At 41.6% G+C, this 19,409-nt stretch overlaps 2 protein-coding genes and 1 long non-coding RNA gene across 5 annotated transcripts in view; 1 reads left to right on the forward strand and 2 right to left on the reverse strand.

Annotated features, from left to right (window-relative positions):
• The window catches only part of LOC131134329 (glutamate receptor ionotropic, kainate 1), a 31,830-nt gene extending 16,390 nt beyond the window's left edge, over window positions 1-15,440 (reverse strand). The window contains exon 1 of one of the 2 annotated variants that reach the window (XM_058079477.1): window positions 15,006-15,440. In XM_058079477.1, coding sequence (XP_057935460.1) covers window positions 15,006-15,090 — 85 coding nt within the window. In that variant the 5' untranslated portion in view covers window positions 15,091-15,440. The remainder of the gene's footprint in view (window positions 1-15,005) is intronic. The other variant, XM_058079476.1, reaches the window with a different exon arrangement.
• A 233-nt stretch (window positions 15,441-15,673) lies between these two features.
• The window catches only part of LOC131134338 (uncharacterized), a 32,253-nt gene continuing 28,517 nt past the window's right edge, over window positions 15,674-19,409 (forward strand). For both annotated transcript variants that reach the window (XR_009131381.1, XR_009131380.1), the window contains exons 1-2: window positions 15,674-15,820; window positions 16,284-16,393. This is a non-coding gene — a long non-coding RNA (uncharacterized LOC131134338). The remainder of the gene's footprint in view (window positions 15,821-16,283; window positions 16,394-19,409) is intronic.
• On the reverse strand, window positions 16,556-19,385 carry LOC131134333 (claudin-8-like). The gene has a single exon (XM_058079485.1). The coding sequence runs from the start codon at window positions 19,261-19,263 to the stop codon at window positions 18,208-18,210; it is 1,056 nt and encodes a 351-aa protein (XP_057935468.1). The 5' UTR covers window positions 19,264-19,385; the 3' UTR covers window positions 16,556-18,207.

The raw sequence follows: 19,409 nt of genomic DNA on the forward strand, positions 1-19,409 counted from the left end.
GGTCTCCTAGCTTTGTGGCCTGCATGCTAAAGACTCGGCCTGCTCGTAGTAATATTCATTCATTTTTATATACTGTATGCTAACTTTCTATAAACACTTTTTAACATCATTAGAGCCCTGTAATATATACACCCTGATATAACACCCCTATATTCACCTTTACGCTCCTATTATTCAAACAGCTAACCAGTCAGTCTTGAATTTCTTTGAAATTTAAGAAGCAAAATCTTACCACTTCCACACGGAATGGGGGGAAAAGTTAGTTTCACTCTATCATGTGGGACATGGCTGATTTCACGCACTTCATGCTAACTCTCAGCTCCTTTTCACTGCACTCTAACTTTTACTTCCTGGTTCGTGGAGGATGACACCGGATTTATAACGGTTCATTGGTTCCAGACCCGGCTGCGATATCGGAATATTTTCACAGTTAGAGCATAGAAAACCTGTTTAAATACTGTGTTGTTTTTAACATTAATAGAGGCCATTAAACATGAAATAACACCCCTATAGTCACATTTACATTTCAATTACAACACATTACGCAACTCCCATGCTGTAAGCACTCGAATCGGCTGTGAGCTAGCGAGCTAACCAGTGAGTGGTAGGTTTTTGGCTTCTTGAGTTTAGAAGAAAGTAATTCCTCACAGAATCAGGTACTATAATTACTGCCACACAGTGACCATGATCGTAAATATCACCTGCATTTCCATATGTTTTGACGTATAACAGACATACAGCCAGGGGCGTCACTAGGTTCTGAGGACAGGGATGCACTGGATATGAACGAATGTAGTAGACATTCCAAAAAATCCAAATAACGAACAAGAATCGGGATATAACTTTCCCACTTTTGTACAGATTTAGTAGAGATACTCAATTGTTTTAGGCCACCATTAAATTTACACAAGTACACATAATCAATACTGCAAAACCGCTGCTCAAGCTCTGCAACCATTCTGTCCAGTGGACAGTGATAATAATCATTATTATATTATTAATTCGCCTATTATTATTTCTATCATCATTATTATTCTTCTGATTATTACTACTACTACTACTACTAGTAGTAGGCTAGTATTAGCCTGCTTATTGGCTTGATTATTAGCCTGCTTTTGTTCTATTATATGAAATTTGTCAGAGAGTTTTTTTGTAAAAAAAATCTCTGACATTTTTTTTGTAAAAAAAAATCTAATTATTTAGGGGGGCTTCAGTAATTCAATAATTTTGCACTATTATATGAAATTTGTCAGAGATTTTTTTTTTTTTAAAAAGCAATTTAAAAAATCAATAAAAATATCAAATTATTTAGGGGGACTTCAGTAATTCAATAATTTTGCCCTACTATATGAAATTTGTCAGAGATTTTTTTTGTAAAAAAAAATCAATAAAAAATATCAAATTATTTAGGGGGGCTTCAGTAATTCAATAATTTTGCCCTACTATATGAAATTTGTCAGAGATTTTTTTTGTAAAAAAAATCAATAAAAAATATCAAATTATTTAGGGGGGCTTCAGTAATTCAATAATTTTGCCCTACTATATGAAATTTGTCAGAGATTTTTTTTGTAAAAAAAAATCAATAAAAAATATCAAATTATTTAGGGGGGCTTCAGTAATTCAATAATTTTGCACTACTATGTGAAATTTGTCAGAGATTTTTTTTGTAAAAAAAATCAATAAAAAATATCAAATTATTTAGGGGGGCTTCAGTAATTCAATAATTTTGCCCTACTATATGAAATTTGTCAGAGATTTTTTTTGTAAAAAAAAAATCAATAAAAAATATCAAATTATTTAGGGGGGCTTCAGTAATTCAATAATTTTGCCCTACTATATGAAATTTGTCAGAGATTTTTTTTGTAAAAAAAAAATCAATAAAAAATATCAAATTATTTAGGGGGGCTTCAGTAATTCAATAATTTTGCCCTACTATATGAAATTTGTCAGAGATTTTTTTTGTAAAAAAATATCAATAAAAAATATCAAATTATTTAGGGGGGCTTCAGTAATTCAATAATTATGCCCTAGTATATGAAATTTGTCAGAGATTTTTTTTGTAAAAAAAAATCAATAAAAAATATCAAATTATTTAGGGGGGCTTCAGTAATTCAATAATTTTGCACTACTATGTGAAATTTGTCAGAGATTTTTTTTGTAAAAAAAAATCAATTTAAAAAATCAATAAAAATATCAAATTATTTAGGGGGACTTCAGTAATTCAATAATTTTGCAATCCGTCCACACATACTGGACATATACAGCATCTTTTTAACATTATTAGAGGCCCCCAATAAAAAATATCAAATTGCTGAAACCCCCCTAAAATAGGCCTAATGATGCCACTGTAAACAGCCATAATTGTTAATTAATTGATCTTTTGAAAACCGCGATATAGCGAGAGATCAATAAACGAACCTCGATATTGCAAGGGACGACTGACCATTCATTCATTTGTGATGGTGGACAGGCAACAGGGCGTAGTGATACGATGGGACAGAAGGGGGGGGGTTTAACAATTTAATGCCAAAATATCCCATCTCTCCCTTTAATACAGGTAAGCCAACCCATATGCAGATATGCTAAAAAGGTGTATGTATTTAAACCCTTTAAACATATATAATCATGTAACATGTAACAAAAAGGTTTTCCAGTGGTGATAGTTTGACCCTGGAATGGATGAATTTGACGTCCACCATTTCAAATGAGCGTCTGCTGCAGTTTGCAGAAAGGACAAAAAGCAGAAAATGAACGCTTTCACCTCACTTTAATGTGCATAAAAAAACGAGAGAGGTCATGCAGTCGTGTACGAAAAATCCAATTAGGAGAAGGTATTTCTTGTTTTTTTTTTTTTTTCCACCCACGTGGAGACCTTGATTGTGAATGACCTTTTTCTTTGGCGGCTGCGGCGCCTCAAAGCCCAAACTGAGAGAGCCTTGTCTGCTGGCTAAAAGCATGCTCACAAGTGCTAATCCTAATTACGGCCACCGAGCCTCGGCAAGCGGCCGCTATAGGAGCACTGGTTAAAAATACTTCCTAATTCTGGGACTTCACGAGAAACAAGTCCAGCCTCCCGAGGGCACCTTCTTTCAGCGCAGACAGCAAACAAGCGCATGAGGTGGTTTCCAATCAGCCATTTTTTTTGTTGTTTTCCTCATCTCTTTACTAGACACCTCCAAACAGATGGTCCGCTCCGCACACAAGGCCAAAATAGCAGCAACACAAAACTAGATTTACTGATTTACATCTCAGTAGCCCAGATCTAATCATACACATAAAATCACATTATCTCCAGAAGGCTGCTAAGACAAGAATGAAGGCATCAGGGAAATTTTGCAGCAATAATAGCGAGAATACATTATTATCATTACTTCTAACATTTGGCTGAATAAAGTGAGCAAGATATTACAATCATTACATGCAAAACATGTCATTTTGTGACATACGTACTATAATGTCCTGTGATTGAACAGTCCATATATTGCTTGGCAGGACTAATTCATCTATTCTATAGTCTACCTTAATCCGGTGGGACGATAAGAAATGCTGCAATCACAAACAATGCAAGCATCAAAAATAAATTCTAAAGGGAAATGCTACAAATGGCACAAAACGTTCATTCATTCATTTATTTTCTACCTCACGAGGGTCGCGGGGGTGCTGGAGCCTATCCCAGCTGTCTTCAGGCGAGAGGCGGGGTACACCCTGGACTGGTGGCCAGCCAATCACAGGGCACATATAGACAAACAACCATTCACACTCACATTCATACCTATGGACAATTTGGAGTGGCCAATTAACCTAGCATGTTTTTGGAATGTGGGAGGAAACAAACAACACATGGTTCCCCAGGCTACCAGTTGATGTTATCCAAGCTACCAGGCTGTTAGCCAAGCTACCAGGCAGTTAGCCATGCTAACCAGAAATTACCTAAGCTACCTGGAAGTTATTCAAGCTCCCAGGTAGTTAGCCATGCCACCTACAAGTTAACCAAACTACCAGGAAGTTAGCCATGCTACACGGAAATTACCTAAGATACCTGGAAGTTATTCAAACTACCAGGAAGTTATCCATGCTAACCAGAAATTACCCAAGCTACCTGGAAGTTATTCAAGCTACCAGGTAGTTAGCCATGCCACCTAGACGTTAACCAAACTACCAGGAAGTTAGCCATGCTAACCAGAAATTACCTAAGTTACCTGGAAGTTATTCAAACTACCAGGTAGGTAGCCATGCCACCTAGAAGTTAACCAAACTACCAGGAAGTTAGCCATGCTACCCAGAAATTACCTAAGCTACCTGGAAGTTATTCAAGCTACCAGTTAGGTAGCCATGCCACCTAGAAGTTAACCAAACTACCAGGAAGTTAGCCATGCTACCGGAAGCTATCCAAGCTACCAGGAAGTTAGCCATGCTACCACAAGGTTATTCATGCAAACAGGAAGTTATCCATGCTCCCAGGCCATGGTTCTCAGTCAGAAAAGACTGGATTGCACCCTTCGGGATGAACGTAGCCCCAGGCGGACTTCACTAGTGAGAGAAGACTGGAGTGTCAGATCGACAGGTGGACCGGCACAGCTTCTGCAGTAACATGGTCGCCACCAGGACCGTGGTTTTGAATAGAGAACCAAAATGGACGGCGAAGCTTAGCAGTTGATCTGCAGTACGTTCCACCCTCACATGGATCATGGATCTAATGGATCATAGACCAGAACAGCAAAATCAGAGGACTCTCGGTCTTCTAGAGCAGGGGTGCTCATTAAGTCGATCGCGATCTACCGGTCGATCGCGGAGGTGGTACTGGTCGATCGCTGGTCGATCGCGGCGTGACATTAAAAAAATATCATCCCAGCATCAATGCCGTCACTTGATTGATATACAGGGCAGCCATTCAGATGACAACTGAATGTTGCCCTTCGGGCGACCAATCAAATCAAACAACGTCTCTAAGTGCAGCAGAACTTACGATGTCAGCCTATCATCCATCCCCGTTACTTGATTGACATACAGGACAACCAGTCAGATGACAACTGAATTTTGACCTTTAGGTCACCGCTCATGCGTAAACAACGATGCAAAGTGCTAAGCTAGTCGGCGAATTGCGAGATTTTAAGCCCTCGCTAAAGTTTATGGTCACTAAAATGAGTGAAGGAGCTGGACCAAGTAAAAAGGCAAAAACTGGACCAAGTAAAAAGGCAAAAAACATATCACTTCCATACGGATATGGAATATTATACGGATATTATGATACGGATATTATCCATGACTGATAAACATTTGGAAGTGTGCTTGAGGCTGGCTATCAGCAGCTACTGTCCGGACTATGCATCCCTGGCTGGTTCAATTCAGTGCAAGTCATCAAAGTAAACTCAGGTAATTACAAAAAATGTTAATAGTTAATTATGTGTGTTTTGCAATATTGGCTCATTTGGTTATGTAAGGTACATCAACATACATTGTACGTACAAATAATCCTCAATACATTTGAAAATAAATAGATGTTTTGCATTTTTGTAGTGGGTAGATCATTTTGACTCGGTCATTTTAAAAGTAGCTCGCATGCTGAAAAAGTGTGAGCACCCCTGTTCTAGAGGAACCAGTTGAGGTGGCTCTAGTTCTAGTCTGGATGCCTACTGGCCGCCTCTCGGGTGCATTGTTGCGATCATGGCGATTATGTCTCACAGCTGGCCTGGGAACGCCGCTGAGCCAAGACGGTGGTCTGGGACCGGAAAGTCTGGACTTCCCAACTGAGTAAGTGGAAAAAATTGATTGCTGGACATAATCCAGTATAATGTAGCAAGAGTTGACACAGGAAGTGCAATGTTAAATCCTTTACACCAATAAAGATGTTGAAAATAAAAGAATATCGTCCGAGGGAAAGACAACAAGACACATGGAGTTAGAATCCATCAGGAAGAAAGGGAAAAACGATCCATTCATGCAAACTAACAAGCTGAACCTCTTCCACATTTCCCTTCCAAGCTACAATAGTTTTCTTGATTCATTGTCACGGCCGTTAGTGTGCAATTCAGCATAAAGAGCGCTGGTCCAAACAATCAGTAACATCAAATCAGCCTCAGGCAACACGCAACAGAAGCATAATGACTCCATGGAAGGACACGCAGCTCTTTGTTATTAAAAAGAGGGAAGAAGCTGATGTTTTTATAGATCAGGAAATGAGTTTGAAGATAGAAGATGCGAGTTGCAAACGCTGCTTCGGCCACGAGCAGGCGTGTTATCTTCCTCTGGAAAGCTCATTAGAACCACGCGGCTTCGTACCGACTCATTATGCCGCTGCATTCGTCCGCCTCGCTCGATTTTTAAATCCCAAAAGTTGGAAGTTCTGTTTGCACACAACTGAGATCAGAGTTCTGGGGGGGGGGGGTCAACATTAGTGCTGACCTGCCGACATGTCTGAATTTGTCATACTCAGGATGCGGTGTGACTCTTGACTACGTTTTTTTTCCCTGCTTTCAATTTCAAATTCAGTCTTTATAGTACACATCAACAAATAGATATGATCATTCATTACTCATTCATTCATTCATTCATTATTCATTCATTACATTATATGGATGCTGTATGGTATCATGTACCCAGAAAAAATTATTACGTTTGATTCATGTTCATGTTAAAGGTTAAATAACTGTTAATAGTTATCCTCCCTATCCGTGTGGAAGTGGTAAGTTTTTGGCTATTTCAGTTTAAAGGAAATAACTTGAAGGCTACCGTTTAGGTCGCTAGCTCTCGAGTTTGCGAGTTAGCATGTGTCTCAAGACCCTGCAGTTGCGCAATATGTTGTAAATAAAAAGAGTATAAATGTGACTATAGTCGTGTTTTGTCATGTCTACAGGGCTCTAATAATGCTTTGTTCATTTTAATCTGAAAAAAATAATTTGTCTACCCACCAACTATATGTGGTTTATTAAGTTTTTATTATTCATTCATTCATTCATTTTCCAACGCTTTTTCCTCACAAGGGTCGCGGGGGTGCTGGAGCCTATCCCAGCTTTCTTGAGGCGAGAGGCGGGGTACACCCTGGACTGGTCGCCAGCCTACAAAACCCCAAATGTAACATTAAGACGTTTTGTTGAATTGCGACCAAATTTGGTACACTCCTCTAGGGCACTGAGAATATGAGAAATGTTGCTTGAAAAACATGGCCGCCATTAACATCTTTGCAGCGACATGGGACATGGTGGGACTTAGCAGTTAATTGCCCATAAGCCGTAGATAAAATCTTCATTCATTCATTCATTTTCTACCGCTTATCCTCACGAGGGTCGTGGAGGTGCTGGAGCCTATCCCAGCTGTCTTCGGGCAAGAGGCGGGGTACACCCTGGACTGGTGGCCAGCCAATCACAGGGCACATATAGACAAACAACCATTCACACTCACATTCATACCTATGGACAATTTGGAGTCGCTAATTAACCTAGCATGTTTTTGGAATGTGGGAGGAAACCGGAGTACCCGGAGAAAACCCACTCATGCACGGGGAGAACATGCAAACTCCACACAGAGATGGCCGAGGGTGGAATTGAACCCTGGTCTCCTAGCTGTGAGGTCTGCGCGCTAACCACTCGACCGCCGTGCCGCCTAGATATAATCAGTCTGTCAATATTTCTGACAGAAAATAATCGAGAGCCACTGCATTACTGTAATGTTCTGCTTACTCCACATGGTGATATTCCCCATTGTTGGTTCGATCCCGTTTGATCTCCATGATTCATATTTTCTGTGACATTTTTCCTCATTGAACATGAATGGACAATTTCAATGTGTTACATTTAATATGACTGAACATTCTGCGCACTGTGACATGGTTTGGGTTGTAGAGTTGTCGTCTCTCCACCTAATGGTTGCTGGTTCAATTCTAAATCCGGGAATCAATTTCAACACACTTCTAGGATATTTCAATAGTCTACATTTCAGTTCAGCTTCAACATTTCCGAATTCACACACAATTTCAACTGAAATCTAGCTAGTTTCGTTTATTTTTACTTTTTATGTGAAAACATAATTAATGATTTATATTCAAAGAAAAAAAATGTAACGGACAATTTCAATGTCACCCACCTACTGGTGGAAATTCAAGTTACATTTAACATGACGTAACATTCTGTGCACTGTGACATGGTTTGGGTTGTAGAGTGGTGGTCTCTCCACCTGATGGTTGCTGGTTCAATTCTAAATCCGGGAATCAATTTCAACGCACTTCTCGGATATTTCAATATTCATTCTACATTTCAGTTCAGCTTCAACATTTCAGAATTCACACGCAATTTCAACTAAAATATACCTAGCTCCGTTTATTTTTACTTTTGATGTGAAAACTTACTTAATTAATGATTATATAAAATATATATAATGATAATATTTAGACCTAGTGACATTTAATAATGAATGGATTATTAAAACTAGCAAAAGAGTTACAGTTTGCTTCATTTCTCCAATGAATCAATACAGTGGAACATCCACTTCCATCATTCATTTGTTCCAAAAGGTCTGACAAAAGCCAAAACATCTGAAAACTGAGTCAATATTTCCCATAAGAAGTCATGTAAAACCAATTAATCCATTCCAGATGCCCGAAAAAAACATTTTGTAGAGAAAAATGACAGTTTAACATACAGAATATAATAATAAACATCAAATGGATAAAACTTATTGTTGACGCGGACATCCGGTACATTCTGGTGAGATGGTGACTAGTTTGTCACCGAGGCAAGGTTTAAGGGAAATTTTCGACAAAAAATTATTCTTGTGGCGTACGAAAAAAGATAGATCATAAAAACTACTTTGAGTGTGTTCTCAACTCCTGTTTCCGTGCCAGTGTTGTATTGTACAGAACAATGTCATCCAGGGAACTTGATGATGTCATGTTGGAAAATGATTCACGCAACAAATTGCTATTTTTTTTACTGTTATTGCGAGGAAAAGTGATCTGATTGTTAATAGGGCAGACAGCGCTGTGGGGCAATGCATGCTGGGAGGTCAGGAAAACAAGGAAGTGTGCTTATGCTGCAGGGGGACAAGCAGTGATTAGCCTGCAGCTACGTTGCTTCTGTTCCCTTCCCTTCAGAGCTCAGATGAAGATGAAGAGCATCTCGAAGCTCGAAGTACTATAAGGTATACTACTTTTTGTGTGTGTGTGTTTACTGAAGTGTGTACATGTAACTGACACCTGACACCTTGAGAGTCATGCTAGGCATCGAATAGCTCAACGCCTAGCGCTCTCAACTCTCATCCTGACGATCCTGGTTTGAGCGCAGGACGGAATTGGTTGGCCGAACCAGGCGGGTTACATACACGATACCGAGATTGATGCATTGTACCGCGTTTCAGAAAGCCCCTTAGGGTGTAGCTTTATGTAAAACAGGCTTTTGATTGGTGGACGGAGAACTGAACACTTCTATTCCCCTGATTGACAGACATTCATTCATTCATTTTCTACCGCTTTTCCTCACGAGAGTCGTAGCCTATCCCAGCTGTCTTCGGGCGAGAGGCGGGGTACACCCTGGACTGGGCGCCAGCCAATCACAGGGTATATGTACAGTGAAGAAAATAAGTATTTGAACACCCTGCTATTTTGCTATTTCTCCCACTTAGAAATCATGGAGGGGTCTGAAATTTTCATCGTAGGTGCATGTCCACTGTGAGAGAGATAAACTAAAAAGAAAAATCCAGAAATCACAATGCATGATTTTTTAACAATTTATTTGTGTGATACAGCTGCAAATAAGTATTTGAACACCTGTGTATCATCTAGAATTCTGACCCTGAAAGACCTGTTAGTCTGCCCATTAGAAGTCCACCTGCACTCCATGTATCATCCTGAATCAGATGCACCTGTTTGAGGTCGTTAGCTGCATAAAGACACCTGTCCACCCCATACAATCAGTAAGACTTTAACTTGTAACATGGCGAAGACCAAAGAGCTGTCCAAAGACACCAGAGACAAAATTGTACACCTCCACAAGGCTGGAAAGGGCTACGGAGCAATTACCAAGCAGCTTGGTGAAAAAAGGTCCACTGTTGGAGCTATCATTAGAAAATGGAAGAAGCTAAACATGACGGTCAATCTCAATCGGAGTGGAGCCCCATGCAAGATATCACCTCGTGGGGTCTCAATGATTCTAAGAAAGGTGAGGAATCAGCCCAGAACTACACGACAGGACTTGGTCAATGACCTGAAAAGAGCTGGGACCACCGTTTCCAAGGTTACTGTAGGTAATACACTAAGACGTCATGATGTGAAATCATGCATGGCACGAAAGGTTCCCCTGCTTAAACCAGCACATGTCAAGGCCCGTCTTAAGTTTGCATATGACCATTTGGATGATACAGAGGAGTCATGGGAGAAAGTTTTATGGTCAGATGAGACCAAAATAGAACTTTTTGGTCATAATTCCAATAAGCGTGTTTGGAGGAAGAAGAATGAAGAGTACAATCCGAAGAACACCATCCCTACTGTGAAGCATGGGGGTGGTAGCATCATGCTTTGGGGGTGTTTTTCTGCACATGGGACAGGACGAGTGCACTGCATTAAAGAGAGGATGACTGGGGCCGTGTATTGTGAGATTTTGGGGAACAACCTCCTTCCCTCTGTCAGAGCATTGAAGATGGGTCGTGGCTGGGTCTTCCAACACGACAACGACCCGAAGCACACAGCCAGGAAAACCAAGGAGTGGCTCCGTAAGAAGCATATCAAGGTTCTAGCATGGCCCAGCCAGTCTCCAGACCTGAACCCAATCGAAAATCTTTGGAGGGAGCTCAAACTCCGTGTTTCTCAGCGACAGCCCAGAAACCTGACTGATCTAGAGAAGATCTGTGTGGAGGAGTGGGCCAAGATCCCTCCTGCAGTGTGTGCAAACCTGGTGAAAAACTACAGGAAACGTTTGACCTCTGTAATAGCAAACAAAGGCTACTGTACCAAATATTAACATTCATTTTCTCAGGTGTTCAAATACTTATTAGCAGCTGTATCACACAAATAAATTGTTAAAAAAATCATGCATTGTGATTTCTGGATTTTTCTTTTTAGTTTATCTCTCTCACAGTGGACATGCACCTACGATGAAAATTTCAGACCCCTCCATGATTTCTAAGTGGGAGAAATAGCAAAATAGCAGGGTGTTCAAATACTTATTTTCTTCACTGTATATAGACAAACAACCATTCACACTCACATTCATACCTATGGACAATTTGGAGTCGCCAATTAACCTAGCATGTTTTTGGAATGTGGGAGGAAACCGGAGTACCCGGAGAAAACCCACGCATGCACGGGGAGAACATGCAAACTCCACACAGAGATCACCAAGGGTGGTCTCCTAGCTGTGAGATCTGCGTGCCAACCACTTGACCGCCGTACAGCCCAGCCTTTAATTCATTTCTTCTAAACTTAAAAAGACATCAAATATCGTATGTTTTGTGCCATTACTATTGCCTAGTGACCAGAATACTACATATCACTTGTATTTCAATATGTTCAGAGTAATAATGAACCATAGTCTACCACAAAACAATTCATAGTCATTTGTAGTTCTTGTTCTGAGACTCAACCGCTGTTGAACTTATTGAAAGATTACGTTGTGTAATCTTGTCGTTGTATCAAACTATGATGTCACGCTGGTAATTCTTGGAATTGATCTTGTTTGGTTCCCTTAGCTGATCCATACCGTTCCACTGCTTACTGTGTTGCAGTGGAAACAGCGACAAGAAGATTTACTGTACCAAACCAGAACACAGCAAGCCGAACTGAACCGTACCACTCAGTAGACACATGACTAAACTGATTGTTTGTTTCCGATTAGCGTCCGTCACTTTTACGACGTGCATTTCTTCCGTGAAAGGGAGTCTTTTAGGAAGAAAAAGGACAATGATGTAGTGTTTTACTTTCTCCTCCCTCTCTAAACCAAGCACACCAGGATCTTTCCAACTTGGGCCCAGGCCAGCCTCGAGAATGAATGAGGCGGTCCGAAGCGGCCTACGATCCTCGTTTGATCTGGAGTACTGAGCTCTCTTTGTTTGACTGGTGACATCCAACATTTCCACTGAATAAATTAAGGGATTGTGTTTTGGTTTCTGCATGACGATGAACAAGATGAAGATCATCACATCATCAGATATAGACGTAGAGATCGATATTGCAACTTTGGCAAGGAAAACCCTCCCCAGTACTCGCTGCCATATGTGAAGAGTTTCAGCATAAAGACGATTAGTGTTTGCTTGTTTAAGGGCTTTGATGGGAGGACGGGGGGATTTAACCATTATTACCAACCCCAGTGAGAAGAGTGAAAGCCCGTCCCAATCTGACGCCGACACTTGCCAAGGCAGAGGACTGTTAATTGGAGCGGGCCTGGCACCATATGGGAGAGATTAGCATGTGATGAGAATGACAAAGATTAGGCCTCCCGGAGACTAGCAGATGATTGAGACAGATTAGCGACATAGAGCACAGATTGACACGGGAAGAGCGGCGCCGACCTGCTAGTCTGTAAAGTTTCACAACGGATGTCGGAGCGGGACGGTGGGGGTAAGGCTGAGCACCGCCCTGCTGACCGTTGAAGGGATTTCGTCCACCGAGAAGACATCTGTTTGTTTGAATTCAGTTTTGGATAAATCTACCTGGATTAGTTGTATCTGTTTCAATGCTAGTGTTCCAGACAACGTTGCTGTGCTCAATTTGACCTGCAATTAATCAACAATCAATTTTGCCCAATCAGATTCTTTGCAAACAATTCATCGTAGATCAGTAGGTATTTTTCCAAAGATGTTTAAGCAAACAAATGTTTATTCTGTTACATTCATAAGGTGTGGAAGTTATCTTTAATGTCAACTAAATCTAAACTGATTTGAGCAACAATCTTATCCCGAGAATTTGCAGTCACCAATAAATATGTTTGGATTATGGAGTTAGAGTTATGTTTAATGGGTTGGGGTTAGGGTTAGGCATAGGGGGTTAAGGTTGGGGTTGGGTTAGGGTTATGCGTTCAGGGTAAGGGTTAGAGTTTGGGGTTAGTGTTAGAGGTTAGGTTAGGTTAGGTTAGGTTAAAGTGGGGGTTATGTGACTGGGGTTGGGGTTAGGGTTATGTTTAGAGGATTAGGGTTAGGCTAGGGTTGGGGTTAGGTTTACGGGATTAATGTTGGGGTTGGGTTAAGGTTATGGGGTTAGTGTAAGGGTTAGAGTTTGGGGTAAGTGTTGGAAGTTAGGGTTATGGGTTTAGAGTTAGAGTAGAGGTTATGTGACTGGGGTTGGGGTGAGGGTTATGTTTAAAGGATTAGGGTTAGGTTAGGGGTTAGGTTTAGGGGATTAAGGTTAGGGTTGAGTTAGGGTTATGTTTAGAGGATTAGGGTTAGGTTATTGTTAGGTTTAGGGGATTAAGGTTGGGGTAAGATTATGGGGTTAGTGTCAGAAGTTAGGGTTTTAGGTTTGGGGTTAGGGTAGAGGTTATGTGACTGGGGTTGGGGTGAGGGTTGTGTTTAGCGAATTAGGGTTAGGTTAGGGGTGAGGTTTAGGGGATTAAGGTTAGGGTTGAGTTAGGGTTATGTTTAGAGGATTAGGGTTAGGTTAGTGTTAGGTTTAGGGGATTAAGGTTGGGGTAAGATTATGGGGTTAGTGTTAGAAGTTAGGGTTATAGGTTTAGGGTTAGAGTAGAGGTTATGCGACTGGGGTTGGGGTGAGGGTTATGTTTAGAGGATTAGGGTTCGATAAGGGGTTAGGTTTAGGGGATTAAGGTTGGAGTTGAGTTAGGGTTATGTTTAGAGGATTAGGGTTAGGTTAGTGTTAGGTTTAGGGGATTAAGGTTGGGGTTGGGGTAAGATTATGGGGTTAGTGTTCGAAGTTAGGGCTATAGGTTTAGGGTTAGGGCAAATGTATGTGACTTGGGTTGGGGTGAGGGTTATGTTTAGAGGATTAGGGTTCGATAAGGGGTTAGGTTTAGGGGATTAAGGTTGGGGTTGAGTTAGGGTTATGTTTAGACGATTAGGGTTAGGTTAGTGTTAGGTTTAGGGGATTAAGGTTGGGGTTGGGGTTAGAGGTTAGTGTTGGGGTTACGGGTTTAGGGTTACGTGGTTAGGGTTGTAGTTAGGGGTTACAATAAAGCAGTTTAAAATAGTTTAACCCCAATCCAGGTTTCCTTGGGAGTGCTCTTGTTTAAAAAGTAATCTTTGTGAAGCAGCGTCATCAAGAGGTTTTACTCGCTGGCAGTCTAGCATCTAATTGCGTGCTTTTATTGAGGTTGCATCAGAAATGAACAAAGCCGTGTCCGCGTTTCCCTCTAATTATGTGCTGCCTCCCGACCCTTTCTTGTCAACTTTCAAAGGGCTCATCTGTAAACTGGAATGACTCTCACTAGGAGGAGGGAGGCCAGATTTAAAAGTGGCCAGCCCCACTCGAGTGGTTATTCCATAGCTGTGTGTGTATCCATTTCCCTTGGCCTAGGGCCAACGATGGGCCGGTGCCAACCGTGATGTATTCAAATGCATCGGTCCTGCTCTGACCCGCTCTGTCAACATGGACCAGCCTTGGGAGACTCTGGCAACAGAACACCAGAGCGGATTAACATGATTTTGGATCTTGTTCCACTGAGGCACAACACAGACCCTCAGGACAATGATGATGATCATTATTATTATTGGAACACATAATCCAGGCAGGATGCTAATGAAAAGTAATACAGAAGTTCTATATATAGTATTAGATTGACTTTAATTCAGAAGTAGTCATTAGAGGTGCGAAAGCAATCCCTGGTTATAGAACAGGGGTGTGATTTTTTTTCTTCAGGGGGACCCAAACTAATTAATCAAAAGGATATGTGGGTAATTTTGATATTTTAAATAATGCTAAAGCCAAGCCAACCAAAGTAATGAGTTACACAGTGGTGACAAAGCGTATTATTATCAACATTTCAGCTTACTTTAGACTAATTCTTAACAAATCAACATAAAAAGAATGAGGTTTTGGGTTACGGTGTTCATCTTATTCAGATAATACTCACCAATCCTCAAGACCTGCTGCCAACTGAGCCAGAACTCTGCTATCAAGTAGAGCAGAGACAATAACAGTCCTTTCCTCTTCGCCATGGTCCTCCCTCAGGGGTCCAAACGAACATGGATATCACTTTTCCTGCCCCAGGTAACTCATGCTGAGATCTTGCCAGTTCTTTTATCACTGACCACAACAAACTGGCCCCCGACCCGCATCCTTGTCTCACATGTCATGATGAGGAATAAAATAGAAACATTCCAAGTGTTGTCGTTTCTCTGCAAAATCTCCTGATTGTATAACTTTAAAATCCTTCACGCGTCACATGGCTTTTTGTATCCCATTGTGTCACCATAGCATCTTTTTTCCCGGTGCAGAGTTGAATAGAAGGATGCAACTGATGTAGGAGGAGGACCGCCAGGATGCCCCCAGCTACCAAGTCAGCATTGACAGGAAACACGGCTTCCGGTTGTGCATTTCAAAGTAAAGCAAACTCGAGCAAACGCTCTCGCGAAGAAAGAAAAAAGGCTGCATTTATGGGGACGAGGCAATACATTGTGTAACGAATGTTCATTGTAAGGCTGTAGTGGTTATTTTTATCGTACGAAAGGCTGTACACCAAGCCGGCAGTTTTCCGGAAATTGTAGCTCTTACTGTGAAGAGCACGCTGTGGTCGTTTCCGGTTTTGCTGCGGCTGCGTGTGGCTGCCTCCCGTGCAGGCGCCCAATTCAGGGCGCAGGCGAACCGCTGATCCGCTAACATGGATACGTCGTGAAGATTAACTTCAAATCTGTCAGTGTGGTCGACCTCGACAACGTCTTTGCTTCGGTACACCGAGGAATGATGATTAAAATCTTTGCCTTGCAGTATGTGATGCAAACGCAAATCTAATCTTCCAACTGGTCGCTGCCTTGAAGATTAACTGTCTCGAACTGCCGATTCGACACAGTCTCGGAGTCAAATTGAAGATTATTCCTGTTCATCTAACTTACTTTTTCCCCTTGAAACAAAATTGAAAGAAACGATACCATGTTGCGGAGCTTTTAAGATATCAACAAGGCATTAGTTAATGTAGTTCTCCAAAAAGCGACCATTTTGAAGACTCGATTACGATACATTAATGAATTCTTCAACTAGATATAGTGGCTTAAATATTAAAGTTTACACATACAGTAAGGGAGTTGTGCCACGTTTTTTTCATATTCAGTTTTATATCGACGAAAGTGCACATGGGGAACGTACGAACATATCGCTTGCCGCAGCCTGCTAATTGTTTGTGTTTGTGAAACAGGAAATGAAACAGTTGATTGACACGCGCCAATTTTCCTGTCAGACACCTACTGATGAGACATGGAAGAATCGTCACTATCTTCTCACCGTGTTATTTGGCGACATCTAACGGTGAGTAAAGGCAGTACTCACCTTAGCTTGATTCCAACTGTACAGTATGTATAAGACCAAGGCCGTCCAAACCACATAGTGACAAATGAAACTTTGACATTTTGTAAAGCAATATACTAAGAGGTTATATATATTTCAAGAAGAAACTGCACCTCAGCTTTGTCATATACTGCAGATACATCTAAAAAAATTTTAATATCATTAAGAAGTTCAATATTTTTTGTCACTGATTTCAAAATGTATTATACAGATATATATTACACATACAGTGAAACATTTCAAACATTTATTTATTTATTATAAAGTTTTGATGATTTTGTCTTATAGATAATGAAAACCCAAATGCTGTGTCTCAGAAAATTTGAATATTACATAAGATCAATGAAAAAAAATGATATTTTAAACAGAAAAGTATGTCAATTTCCATGCACTCAATACTTGGCTGGGCCTCCTTTTGCATGAATTACTGCATCAATGCGGCGTGGCATGGAAGCGATCAGCATGTGGCCCGGGTTGCTTTGATAGCAGCCTTCAGGTCATCTAGTACATTGTTGGTTCTGGTGTCTCTCAGCTTACTCTTTACAATACTTCCCAGATTCTCTATGGGGTTCAGATCAGGTGAGGTTGCCGGCCAATCAGCACAGTAACACAATGGTCGTTGAACCAGTTTTTGGTACCTTTGGCAATGTGGGCAGGTGGTAAGTCCTGCTGGAAAATGAAATTGGGATCCCCACAAAGCTTGTCATGGGAAGCATGAAGTGCTTTAAAATGTCCTGGTAGAGGGCTATGTTGACTGTGCACCGTGGACCGGCACCAGTAGATGGGGTGGCTCCCCAAATCATCAATGACTGTGGTGGAAACTTCACACTGGACTTCAAACTGGGCTTGAAGTGTGACACTGGACTTCAGTGTGAAGTCTCCACAGTCAGTGATGATTTTTTTTTAAAGTTTTTTTTTAGTTTTCATGTTAAATTATATTTTTGGAATGTACCACCGGCCAATAACTGTACATTGGACACACCTGATGTAGGTAATGTTCTGGTCTGGCTGTCCTGGAAGTGTGCCAAGTGTAATTTTCAATAATTTATTAAATAATTTATTCAAAATTATTTAAATTATTTGCACAAATTACTGTTTACGCTGTACATTGTTGTTCATACTTGATGTAATCTATTTACTCTCCACATTATTATTATTATTATTTATTATTATTACACAGGAGCCAGGCAACGACATTTCGTTGGCAAAATCTATCTATCTATCTATCCATCCATCCATCCATCCATCCATCGTTTTGGTGGTTTTGTGTGTTTTTGTGTGTTTTTGGAATTCGCAGCATGTTCCTTATACAGTTCTTTTATGTTAGTGTAGTGTTAGTGTTAGTTTGGATCATCTTGTGTTTGGAATGTTTGTGGCTTACCCCTTTGGGCCATTGTTCAGGTTTCATCTGTCTTGTCTTTGGAAATGTGATACCACCCTGGCGCCACACAAACAGGTTTGTAAGTGAGCAAGCCAGCGCCTTCCCACTACAAACAGTTTAATTTGAGTGTTTGCAGCTCTTTTTATTACCTATGTGCCTGTGATACATAAATTCACTCATGGAAAACCCATAAAATGCTGTATGAAAATGGTTTCCAACAGCATTGACATCAGCAAGTCAAGCTACATGCGTCCATGATGCCCTCTAGTGGCTGTGAAGGTGTAAAGCATCAGAATGTTCAGTCAATAGGTACAATACATATAAATATCTAATTTTGATATTTTAGAGATAATGTTGCCTTTGGCTGGCTTTGCTACAAAAAGGCAAGTTTTCCTCAAATGTACATTCCTACGCCGCTCCCACTGTGAGACCCTGGTTCAATTCTGGAAGCTTTGTATTGAATGACAACCGGAGTTTGAGGTGCGGGCTGGAAACTGGACTGGTAGGACACGGAGGGATTGAACGGCGTGCTGTTGTGACTGGTGTACAAGGAGTTGATCGGCGTGTACAGGCTTTCGACCGGGATGGAACTTCTCAGGGATGAATGTTGGACCATGCTGCCTGGATACAAGAGCGATGCTCCTTCAGGCTGACCAGGGTTGAAGACGACCGGTGTTGTGACAAGTGTGGCGTCGCTCGTCGGCAATTGAGGATTGACGATCTGACGTGCAGCATAGCTGGGCTGCAGGGAGGGTTGGTAGGCGTTGGATCTGATGCTGGAAACATTTGAAATGGGCTGATACATCATCGGAACAGGCTTCCTCAGCGTGGCCTCATAGCCTAGCGAGTTTTCCGGGTGGTAAAGACCTTTTGACCTTTTGTCTGATGCCTGACGGCTGCAGATGAACAACAAGGCAGAGCTGAAAAGAACAGCTCCCGTCACCCAGCCAATGTAAAGAGCCTCCCCCAGTTCTCTTCTCTGGGCATCAATCAACAAAGGGTTGTAGAAATCCCGGATGATCACATGACCCGTCCACGACACAGGGATGAAGACGCAGACGCATGCCAGCAGCTGCATGCCACCCGCCACCGACAGAATCACATTTTTTGCTCTTTCGTTACCCCGAAAACACGTGGTGCACCGCAGTCCCAACATGGCGACCATGAGACCCAGTCCGGACAAGGCCACCGAGCAGCACATGAGACCCCTGGCCGCCTGGAGCTCCGGAGGCAGGAAGAGGAGGGAGTCGTACACCTTACACTGCATCCTTATGTTGCCCTGGCGGTAGCAGTTCATCCACAAGCCCTCCCAGCGGGTCTCCATGACGATGATGTTCTCCCCGATGAACGCCGTTACCTTCCACATGGGCATACCGGTGGTGGCGGCCGCGCCGATCAGCCCCACCAGGCCGATGCACATTGCGGCTATCTCAGCGATTCCTTCAACCATTGCGCAGAGGATTGTAATCCAGGTGTTTAGATCCAAAACAGCACAACTAAATCCCCATGTTTGAGTCCATCTTGGAGTAGGACCTCACAGGAAGGCGCCCCACGCTCAACTGATGCGTTTGTGGACAGTACAGCGAGCTTTGTTAT

The sequence above is a fragment of the Doryrhamphus excisus genome, chromosome 8, assembly GCF_030265055.1.
Source record: "Doryrhamphus excisus isolate RoL2022-K1 chromosome 8, RoL_Dexc_1.0, whole genome shotgun sequence".
Taxonomy (NCBI): domain Eukaryota; kingdom Metazoa; phylum Chordata; class Actinopteri; order Syngnathiformes; family Syngnathidae; genus Doryrhamphus; species Doryrhamphus excisus.

Coding starts and splice junctions, on each gene's coding strand:
- LOC131134333 (XM_058079485.1), bottom strand. CDS start 19,263: ATGGTTGAAGGAATCGCTGAGATAGCCGCAATGTGCATCGGCCTGGTG.